The 11,318-nt window shown below is 37.9% G+C and overlaps 2 protein-coding genes across 2 annotated transcripts; both read left to right on the plus strand.

Moving 5' to 3' along the window:
* Nucleotides 1–3,211: 3,211 nt before the first annotated feature.
* Nucleotides 3,212–4,286, plus strand: LOC135638070 (polyadenylate-binding protein 3-like). Its single transcript, XM_065151019.1, has 3 exons — nucleotides 3,212–3,353; nucleotides 3,422–3,524; nucleotides 4,006–4,286. The coding sequence occupies exons 1-3, from the start codon at nucleotides 3,264–3,266 to the stop codon at nucleotides 4,176–4,178; spliced, it is 366 nt and encodes a 121-aa protein (XP_065007091.1). The 5' UTR covers nucleotides 3,212–3,263; the 3' UTR covers nucleotides 4,179–4,286.
* A 372-nt stretch (nucleotides 4,287–4,658) lies between these two features.
* LOC135638071 (polyadenylate-binding protein 2-like) lies at nucleotides 4,659–5,486 on the plus strand. The gene is made up of 3 exons (XM_065151021.1): nucleotides 4,659–4,938; nucleotides 5,006–5,136; nucleotides 5,232–5,486. Exons 1-3 carry the CDS (start codon nucleotides 4,741–4,743, stop codon nucleotides 5,275–5,277), a joined length of 375 nt encoding a protein of 124 aa, XP_065007093.1. The 5' UTR covers nucleotides 4,659–4,740; the 3' UTR covers nucleotides 5,278–5,486.
* The last annotated feature ends 5,832 nt before the right edge of the window (nucleotides 5,487–11,318 follow it).

The following is an 11,318-nucleotide window of genomic DNA, read 5'->3' on the forward strand; positions in this document are numbered from 1 at the left end:
ATTATTACGAAGGCAATCAAATGTTGTCCGGTCATATCATTTGTTCATCGATGCCTCATCCGATTCTTCGACGTCTCGTCCTCTTTTGCGACCTATTACCCAATCGACTATTTGACCCCCACAGCTCCGATTTCCTTAGCGTAATTTCTGCTCTTCTTAGCCCGATGCCCGATCCCATGGCCTGAGGCCTTCTGTCGATACGTCGACCGATCCCCCTACTCAACCTCCAATCTTCTAACATATTCCACTCTGGCCCAACATAATTCTTCTTGCTTTAATTGTCTCTCCCTGATCGAAGCTTCCTGCGTCACTCAAAATGCAGATTAGATCATAAACACATCAATTGGTTTTATCATCAAAATCCAAGATTCAATAATCTCTCCTTTTTTTATGATGACAAACAATTGATGACGGAGTTAACCTTAACTCCCCCTATCAATATGCTATATTGTTGAATATCAGATTTTGATGATGAAACCATTTGATGTGTTTGTGATCTGATCTTTGTTTTGAGTGACGTAGGAAGCTTTGATCAAGACGAGATAATTACAACAGGAAGAATTATGTTGGGTTGGATTAGAACATGTCAGAAGATTGGACGTTGAGTCGGAGGATCGGTCGACATATCGATAAAAGGCCTCGGGCCATGGGATAGAGCATCGGGACAAGAAGAGCGAAAATTACGCCAAGAAAATCAGAATTACGGAGGTCAATTGGCCGATTGGGTAATAAGCCACAAGAGAGGACGATGCACTAAAGAATCGGATGAGACGTTGATGAACCAATGACATGACTGGACAACATTTGATTAGCTTTATAATAATTGTCTAGATCAAAGTAGGTTTTAGGCGTAATTGAGTTAGAATTAGCCAACTCAATTAAGGGCCAATTGGGCCCAAGTCTAGGCTTTGTTGTGCTAAGTGAAAAGCCCAAACAGTGACCCAAAAAGTGGAACCATCATGACACAATTTCCGAGACTGTATCAGGCGGTGGTACCACCTAGACACATTCTCCGAGAGACTGTTAGATAGTGGTATCGTCCAGTGTTAGTGCTGTAGGCGGTGATATTGCTAGTACCTTAAAAATCAAGGATGAGGCACTTTTAGGCTCTAAATTTGAATCCACTTAAGGCCTATAAAAACCTCTCTCATCCCTGGTTAATATACACAAGAATTGAGAGCAAAAAAGGAATAAAACGCTATTATAATCTTATGTAAACTCCTCTCAAACTCTAAATGTTAGTGAAGTCTAAAAGATGAGGTTGTGGGGGTGTAATAGTTCTCTCCTTAGCTTCTCAAAAGGAGAATAGAGTTGTAAGATGATGATTGGTCTTCACCTATTGAAAGAAGACTGTTAGTGGATGCCGGTGGCCTCAACGGAAAAAGAATCAGGAGTGATGTAGGTCACGATGACTAAACCACTATAAAACTTAGTTTACATTTCTATTCTTGCTTTTTTATGTTCATTGCAAACTGCCTTACTTGCTTTACTTCCACTATGCTTACGAATACGCTTTCAAAGTTAAGTATTTCCTATATGGGTTTTGTCGAAACGGTTTTTATTGAACGTGATTTTCGAACCGACATGATTTATCCACTGCACTAATTCACGCCCCCCCTTAGTGCCAACTCGATCCTAACAACCTTAACTCACCAACTTGGTGAGTATAGAGGTTCGAAAAATATTTCGGACATTAGCACTATTTGTAAACAATGTAACCCGATTAAATAAAACTATATTCCATCGAATTCTTCTAAAAATTTATTATATTTTGTTTTGAAAAACTTTTAGATAATTGTTATATTTTTATGGTGTAAAACGGTAAGTTATACTGATTTTAGATAATTTTAAGAAATATGGTAATTTTGAATTCTTAGTAAAATCCTACATATTATAGTTTGTATTCTTTGAAAAACCCTTCCGTTTCCTAATATAGAGGTTTCAAGAATTTTTGGATGAAAACAAATCATATATGGACTCTAGTTACATCGATTCTAGATGATGTTACATTATTTTTGAATATTTAAAAAATATATAATTGGATTAAATAAGATCATATTCCACTATTATTTTGAAGATCTTTTATATTAGTTTTGAAATGATTTTGGACTACCTTTTTATTTTTCGATAGTGCAAAATGATGAGTTATACGTATTTTTGGACAATTTTAACATTACTTAAAAACGATGTAATGGTATTTAAATCATATACTATTGAATTCTTATGACGCTTTCTGTATTGGTTTCAAAATGTTTTTGGATAGCTTTTATATTTTTTATGATTCCACAAGTCATACTTATTTTGGACATTGTAACACTAATCAAAACAGTGTAATTAATCACATATTCCATCGAATTCTACTGAAAACTTTTTTATATGCTGGTTTTGAAATGCTTTTAGACAGATTTTATATTGTTTATGGTGCAAAGATGATAAATTATATTGACTTTGGATAATTTTTAGAACTACTTAAAAAACAGTGTAATTGTATCAAATAAGACTGCTTTCCATTGAATTCTTCTTTCAATCTTTTATATTAGTTTAAAAATTATTTTAGACAGCTTTTATTTTTTTTTTGTATGATAAAATGAGAAGTTCCAGTGATTTTGGATAATTGTTAACACTATTCAAAAGAATAGCGTAACTACATCTTATTAAAAAATCATATTCCTTTGAATTCTCTATATTAGTTTCGAAAAAATTTTGGACATCCTTAATAATTTTATAACATGAAATGGTAAGTGACATTGATCTTGGATTGGATACTGCTAATTTTGAAAAAAATTAAATAAGTTAAACATTAGTTATCAAATAATATGTTAGTTAGATATTAATATTTAATTATTTGGCAACGCTATAATGATATAGGATTCAATTAATAGTTAACATTTATTGGTTTAATTAATAAATTATTTTATTTTTTATTTGAAAAATATACGAATAATATCATTATATTATGTATTATTTTATAATACATTTCAATTTTAAGATCAATTTTGTATAATTATTTTTATTTATTTATCGATATAAGTAATTATATATTATTTAAATTTATAATTGTTAACTAACGATGATTATTACTTGCTTTAAACCGGTTTAATTCTGGTATTAGATGGAAGGGTGTTTCGGTAATCCGATAACATTTTAATTCTATTGGAGATCGTTATAAAGAGGTTTCCGTCCGAGTCGACAAAGCCGAGCATTAGCTTTTTGGGTTGGCCCGACTTCCCTATCGAATAGAATAGACGACGGTTCGAGCGGGAATGGAGGAGGAAGAGCATGAGATCTACGGTGGAGAGATCCCCGACGAAGTCGACTCGGTTGCCGACGTCGAAACCTCTAACACCGCCGCGGTACTCCTTCCTTGCCCTCCCTCGAGATCACACAAGGTTCCTAACCATAGTACCGGATCCCGTTGCAGGAATTGGGCGAGATGAAGAAGCGGCTCAAGGCGATGGACGAGGAGGCCGCTGCCCTGCGCGAGATACAGGCAAAGGTCGAGAAGGAGATGAGCGCCATCCAAGGTCTCTATCGTCCCCCTTCCTCAATCCTAGAGTGCTTCTAGTTGCACGTCCATTTGGAGCTCCATTAACAAGTGCCATTAGTTTTGCAGCTCTGTTAATTGTGGTTTTAGCTTAACTAATCAATGTTCTATTTTTTTTCCAAAAATTGATCTTAAGTTCTGTTAATTGTGGTTTAATTGTAGCTAATTGAAGTTCTATTGCTCAACAAATGGTCACAAGTATACAGAATTTGATAACAAAGTAGGATGAGGTTGAAATCTATTTAGGATTTTGGATGCAATTTATGAAGTGTGTTGTAACTCTGACCTGAAATTTCTTATTTTGCATGCTTGTGCACTTCCCATTTTTCTACTAATTGAAAAGCGTTCGTTTACACGCTAATATTGTTTTCATTTGATATGAAAATAGCCCCATTATGTTTCTTGGCTAGATGAGTCTGCATGACACATGTTTTTCTTCTTTCTTTCGTGTATGTGTGTAGATCCTGCTAGCACATCTGCAAGTGAAACAAGTAAAGCGGAGGTTGATTCTCGATCTGTATTTGTTGGCAATGTAAGTCCAGAATTCCGTAGTCTTGTCAACACCTCACTCATGAGAGTTTTTATACCATGTAATGCTCGGTACTGCACTTGGGAAATATTATGGCTGTTCTGAGACATCAGTTCACTTGCTTGTTCATCCGTGCGAGATTTGATGGCTGCCTGCATGGATAAACAATGAAGTAATGTATGTTGCTGTTCTGGTCAATGCGTTTATAGTGTAGAGGATAACGTAGACGCATGAAAGATCACTGATGCTACTTTTTCACATAGATTGGTTTAATCTACTGACTTTCCATATAATCAGAGCTCTTGCATTTTGATTTGATTGGAGTCGCTAGTTGTCAATACGGTTGGGTAGTTTGGCTGTTAACTTCGTTGAATATGAGAATCTTTGACCTGCATGGGCACTCAAGTTTATCATAATACTAGATTGATCTTCATATCAATTATTATAACTTAATTTAATAAAATAATTAATATTTTAATTGTATTAAATCTAAATTATTATTTTAGAATTGTACATTTATCACATCCTTATAAATCAATTTTAATTTTTATGCATATTCAAAATTAAACTAATCTGAATGTTATAACTTCAAAATTAAACTAATCTGACCTTGCATTTTATGACTAACTGCTACGGATGATGGCCTGCTTGCACTTGTCGATTAACAATGCAGGTGGATTATGCTTGCACGTCGGAAGTAGTACGGATGCATTTCCAGTCAAGTGGGACAGTTAACAGGGTGACTATTCTGACGGATACATTTGGCCAGCCGAAGGGTTTTGCCTACGTTGAATTCCTGGAGCTCGAGGCTGTTCAAGAAGCTCTAAAATTGAATGAATCTTTTTTACACGGCCGTCGAATCAGAGTACGGAATCAAAATTTCCAGCAAATGTATGTACGTCTTTTGTTCAAGCAATCATGTCTCATCGCAGGTGATGGCTAAGCGAACTAATATCCCAGGAAAGAAGCAGTTCCGCCCACGGCGGTTCAATCCATACATGGGACGACCCGTCAGGAGGGCGTTCATGGCACCACCACGTTTCTCCGCCCCTTACGGTTATGGGTTAGAGTATATGTCATCGTTGGCTCATCACTTTTTTCTTGATCTCGCCCCACCCCACCTTGTCCTAATCCTTTTGTTTTTTTCCCCTTACGCAGGAAGGCTCCCAGATTCAAGAGCTCCATGCGCTATCGGCCTTTCTGAAACTAGACAGCCATCTCAAGTCACAGTTACAGTAGTGGGCTATAGATTGCTAGGGATGAAAACAAATTCCATCATTTGGGAAAGCGTCGTCATTCGGTCGTGACCTGAGGAGGATTTCACATTGTCTCATTTTAAAAATGGTTTGCCCTGGCTTTACCAGAGGATTTGTTCGTAGTCGCATTGTCAATTTCCCAAGGCTTATTTATGATGTGTTGCGATCCTGTGATCATCCAGTTATGTGTTTCACTGATGTTTCTTTTTGAGCCTTTTTTTTTGTATTTTATTTTTAATTACCGTTCACGATCCTTTTTATTATTTATAATTTTTATTTATAATTTTTTTAATATAAAAAAAAACCCTTATGTAAATAGATGCAAATATTCTTATCATCTACCGATTTTTCCTTCTGGGCATCATCCCATTCCTCTCCGGCCTCCTCGTCCCCCTCGGCGATGCCCGCCACCTCCGTCTTGACCTCTCCACCGCTTTTACCGCCAACCCCTCCTTCCGCCTTTCCGACCATCCCAACAATGCCGCCGCCCTCTTATCCCTCGTTATCAAGACCGGCCTCGGTCCCGTCGGCTCGCCCGACATGGGAGGCCCCGTTTCCTTGGTTGCTGAGTTCAGCCTTCTCGCCCGCTCCGGTGCCGTCGACCCCTCCTTCTCCATCCTCTTCAAGCCCCACTATGGGGACTTTGCTATTAAGAAGATCGTCTCTTCCATCACCGCGTTGGCAGTCGCTGTGGCGGAGTTCGATCCCCTTGGAGGCATGGAAGGCGACGACTTGATCGACGAGGCTGAAACCCTGATTGTGGGGTTTTGCCGGCACAATGGCGTACCGGAGACAGAATTCATGGGTTCTTCTCATGCTTCGAGGTCAGTACAACCATCGTCCTCCCCTTACGAAGCCACACCATCCTCGAGTTCTAAATGGGAACTGAGAGCACTACCGGAGTAAGCACAACGCATTCCATGATCCAACGGTCGGGATCGGATCATAGAGTTAATTGGTTTTTCCTTCTCGACATCATCCCATTCCTCTCCGGCCTCCTCGTCTCTCTCGGCGATGCCCGCCACCTCCGTCGACCTCTCTACCGCTTTTACCTCCAACCCCTCCTTCCGCCTTTCCAACCATCCCAACAACTTCGTCGCGCTCTTATCCCTCGTTATCAAGATCGACCTCGGCCTCAGCCTCGGCTACATTGGAGTGTTGAGAATTAATTTATAGTAGTTATCTAGAAAGTTATCATGATCTAATAGTTATTTAGATAGTTGTCATGACCTAGACGTTATAAGGTAGTTTAAATAACTACCTCAATCATGGGTGACATGGTGATATGGGTAAATATCACTAGGTCCTATAAATAGGACTTCAAGAAGCAAGATAGAAGGAAGAATACACTTTAGAATATATTGTAAATATTCTATGTTAATCTTCTTATTTTAAATATTACATTAGTTTTCTTGAATCGAAAAAATTCTTTTTACTCATATCGTAGTATTATATTTTTTTCTTGCTCCTTCATCCCCAACATTTGTGGTATCAGACCCTAGTTTCAATATGAATTGGGCATTATGGCTTTCAATGACAATTCCATGTCTCAATCCCTTGTTCCCATCTTCTCGGGTAAATGCTATGAATTTTGGAGTATCAAGATGAAGACTCTATTCAAGTCTCAAAATTTTTGGGACTTAATAGAGAATGGATATGCGGATCCAGACGACGAAATCAAGTTGAGGGAAAATAGAAAGAATGACTCATAGGCATTGTTCTTCATTCAACAAGTTGTACACAAGATAATCTTCTCAAGAATTGCAGCAGCGACAACCTCAAAGCAAGCTTGGTTGATACTTCAAAATAAATTTCAAGGCTCATCAAGGGTGATTATGGTAATGTTGAATCTCGTATTTTGATGATGAAACCACTTGATATGTGTTTATGATTTAATCTGCGTTTTGAGTAATGCAGGATGCTTCGATCAAGATGAGACAATTAAAGCAGGAGGAATTGACGTTGCGCCGGAGGAGATCACGTCAGGATATTGGACGGCAGAATGCTTCGGACGTCGGGCATCGGGCCAAGGAGAGCGGAATTGTGCTAAGGATATCAGGGTTGCGGAGGTCAACCGCCGATTGGGCAACAAGCTGCAAGAGAGGACGATGCGCTGAAGAATCGGACGAAGCGCCAACCAATGACGTGTAGGGCAACAAAATGTCAATTCGCGTTGTAATAATCGTCTAGATCGGAGTAGAGTTTTGGTTTGTGTGTGCAGGATTAACTATGATAACGATGAAGACATAAAGCGAAACAAAGTGCCGGAGTCAAGCGCGAAGGATTCGTTGGGAGTTCGAAAGTTCGACGGAAGTCCGAAGGTTCATCGGGAAAGCTGCCGGAATTAGCCGAGAATGAGTAGGGAGCTTACCGAAGGGTTTTTCGGAAGCTCGCCGGAAGGTTCGTTGGAAGTTCATGGAGCTCACCATGAATGATCGGAGCTTGCCGAAGAAGCTCGTTGGAACTCGCCAAGATCAAATCGTGAAGTCTAGGAGCTTACTGGGAGTCCGCAGAATGGTTTCCGAGAGTTTATCGGAAGACCGTAGAAAGTTCGCCGGAAGCTCGCCGGAAGAAGTCTTGACTTGCGGACTTTGTAATAGCTTAGGAAATGTCTTTAAATTCGTAGTTAGCACGTTAATTAAGGTTAGGATTATGTGTTAATCCTATAACCCACGTAGGGGCCAACTGGGCCCAAAATTAGACTTGGTTTGGGCTGGACTTAAAGCCCAACCAGTGAACTGAAGTGTCTGGCGATGGCACTGCCAGACTGGGTGGTGGCACCGCCCAGCACCCGAGAGCCAGGCGGTGGCACCGCTAGTCCACTATCAGTGTCAGACACTGACAGGTGGTGGCACCGCCAGCATCGGGAACCAAAGAGAATTCAAATTTTGGAGCCCAAATTTAAATCCTCTTGAGACCTATAAATACCCCTCAATTCTCAGTTGAGAACACAACTTTTTGAGAAGCAATTGATTGAGAGAAAGGTCTTAGAAAAGTCTTAGCAAGTATTGTTTTCAATTTGCTAGTGTTCACCTCCTTCTTTCTTGCTGAAAATCTGTAAGAGAGTGAACCGCTCGTAAAAAGTTGTAAGAGCGGTATTTGCCCTTCTCTTTCAAGAGATTTGCTAGTGGAAGGTGGGAGCCTCATCGAAGAGGGCTTCGCAAGTGGATGTAGGTCATTTGACCGAACCACTTTAAAATCGACGTGATCTCTGGTTTGCATTTCATTATTGCTATTTACATTACTGCAAACCTTCTTACGTGCTTTATTTCTTCATTACCTTTGCTGCACAACTTTACGAATACGCTTTCAAGTTATGCACTTTCGAGTTCGATTTTTATCATATGAAAGATTTGTCAAAACTGACGTTTTAATCCGCTGCACTAATTCATCCCCCCTCTTAGTGCCGCTCCGATCCTAACAGGTAAAACTTCAAACCCTCCATCGTGAGTTTGAAATTTTGTTCATGAAAAATAATGAATCGATATAAGATTTTCTTTCTCGAGTGATTGAAATTGTTAGTCAAATGAAATCGTATGGTGAACATCTTCCTGATCATATAATTATTGTAAAAGTTTTGAGAAGTTTAACTCCGAAATTTGATAATGTTGTTGTCGCAATTGATGAATCAAAAGATTTATCTACATATTCATTTGATGAACTAATAGGTTCCTTACAAGCACATGAAGCAAGGTTGAACAAGTCACTTGAAAAAAATGAAGAAAAAAATATTTCAGATTAAGGGGGAGTCTTTTACTTCAAAAGAAGATAAAAAATCAATAGGAAAAGGACGTGGCAAAGGAGGATTTCGTAGTAGAGGAAATGGAAGAGGAAGAGGAAGATGACACTTTAATGGGCATGATGAACAAAGGCAATCAAATAATGATTAAAAAAATTACAAGAGTGGAATTCAATGTTACTATTGTAAAAAGTTTGGTCACATAAAGACAGATTGCTGGAAAAGAGAAAAGCAAGCTATGTGGAGAAAAATACAAAATATAGTAAGTTATTTATGACTCATTCACAAGTTCATGATATCTCAAATAATATTTGGTTTCTAGATAGTGGATGTTCTAATCATATGTCCGACATAAAATCAATATTTAGAGATATTGATGAAACTCACAAGTTGAAAGTTAGACTTGGAAATAACAAGAAAATCCAAGTGGAAGGAAAAGGAATAATTGAGGTGAAGACAAATCAAGGGAAGGTAAAATACCTTGATAATATTTTCTTTGTTCTTACTTTATCACATAACTTGTTAAGTGTTGGACAATTGATAGATGATTGATATTCGATTATATTTGATGATGGTTCATACACTATTAAAGATAAAAAATATGGTTTGATTACAGTAAATGTTTGCATGATGCAAATAATATGTTTCCAATTGAAGTGTCAAATATTGAAAGACATACACTTGTCGCAACTTAAAAGAATGAGTCTAATTTATGACATTTAAGATATGGACACCCTAACATTAAGGGTTTAAGGTTGTTAAGTCAAAAAGGAATGATTTTTGGATTGCCCAAGATTAATACACTTGATGTATGTGAATGATGCATTTATGGCAAACAAAGTAAAAAATCATTTCCTATTGGAAAAGTATGGAGAGCATCTAATTGTCTTTATTTAATTCATGCTGACTTATGTGGATCTATGAATACAAAATCATTTAATGGAAGTCAAGAAGTTTACTTAAAGGAAAACATCTTCCAAATCAGTTTTGGATAGAAGTAGTTGCAATAATAGTTTATTTATTGAATATTTCACCAACAAAAGCTGTTATGAATCAAACTCCTTTTGAGACTTGGTATAGTATGAAACCAAGTATTAGCCATCTAAGAATTTTTGGTTGTATTGTTTATGCTTTGGTGAATTCACAAAATCATCACAAGCTTGATGAAAAATTTGAAAAATACATTTTAATTGGTTATTCCTTACCATCCAAAGCATATCGATTATATAATCATGTTAGTGGCAAAGTTATTATTAACAGAAATATTGTGTTTGATGAAAGGGCAAGTTGGAATTGGGAGACTAATAAAGGTGGAACACAAATTCAGATTCCTGTAGAACTAAACACTCCGCAGAATCAAATGACAGATTTTGCTCCAACAAGTTCATCATCAACCTCACCCATTAGCAGTTCTGTTAGGATCGAGAGCACTAAGAGGGGGGGGGGTGAATTAGTGCAGCGGAAATCTTATAATAATTTAAAAACCAAAAGCTACGATCGTTCAAAAACTATTGTGATGCAAAAGCAAATTCTCAGTTTGTATCTAAGTGCAGTTTGCGTCTAAGTGCAGATTGCGTTTAAGAGCAGTTTTGCGTCTAAGCGCAGTTTTGCGTTTAAACTCAGATTTACGTCTAAATGCAGATTTACGTCTAAACGCAGATTTACGTCTAAACGCAGTTTTACGTCTAAACGCAGTTTTATGTCTAAACGCAGTTTTACGTCTAAACGTAGATTTACGTCCAAACGCAGTTTTACGTCTAAACGCAGATTTATGTCTAAACGCAGTTTTACGTCTAGACGCAGTTTTACGTCTAAACGCAGATTTACGTCTAAACGCAGTTTTACGTCTAGACGCAGATTTACGTCTAAACTTTGAAACTCGTTTGTATACTCACAGAAGGCAGTATGCAGTTGAAATCAAGACGTAAACGTGAACTGAAATATGATGATTGAGCGAGGAAAGCCGATTTACGTCTGAATGCAGTTTTACGTCTAAATGTTGAAACTCGTTCGTAAAATCGTAGAGGACAGATTGCAGTTATTAATAGGATTAAAATGTAAGCGTAAACTGCAAGGAAGCTCGTTCGTAAAAGCGCGGAAAACAGTTCTGCAGAATCAAACGTAAACGTAAGCTGTAATGTATGAAAATACGAAGTTACGTCTGAATGCAGATTTGGAAGAACAGCTCTTAGAACTTGTTCGTGAAAGCGCAGAGAGCAGTAGTGATGAGGGAGGTTTGCAGTAATGATA

This window comes from Musa acuminata, chromosome BXJ3-5 (assembly GCF_036884655.1).
Source record: "Musa acuminata AAA Group cultivar baxijiao chromosome BXJ3-5, Cavendish_Baxijiao_AAA, whole genome shotgun sequence".
Taxonomy (NCBI): Eukaryota; Viridiplantae; Streptophyta; class Magnoliopsida; order Zingiberales; family Musaceae; genus Musa; species Musa acuminata.

Coding starts and splice junctions, on each gene's coding strand:
- LOC135638071 (XM_065151021.1), top strand. CDS start 4,741: ATGCAGGTGGATTATGCTTGCACGTCGGAAGTAGTACGGATGCATTTC. Junction 4,939..5,005: donor TACACGGCCGTCGAATCAGA/GTACGGAATCAA, acceptor GTCTCATCGCAG/GTGATGGCTAAGCGAACTAA. Junction 5,137..5,231: donor TCCGCCCCTTACGGTTATGG/GTTAGAGTATAT, acceptor CCCCTTACGCAG/GAAGGCTCCCAGATTCAAGA.
- LOC135638070 (XM_065151019.1), top strand. CDS start 3,264: ATGGAGGAGGAAGAGCATGAGATCTACGGTGGAGAGATCCCCGACGAA. Junction 3,354..3,421: donor AAACCTCTAACACCGCCGCG/GTACTCCTTCCT, acceptor ATCCCGTTGCAG/GAATTGGGCGAGATGAAGAA. Junction 3,525..4,005: donor GGAGATGAGCGCCATCCAAG/GTCTCTATCGTC, acceptor GTATGTGTGTAG/ATCCTGCTAGCACATCTGCA.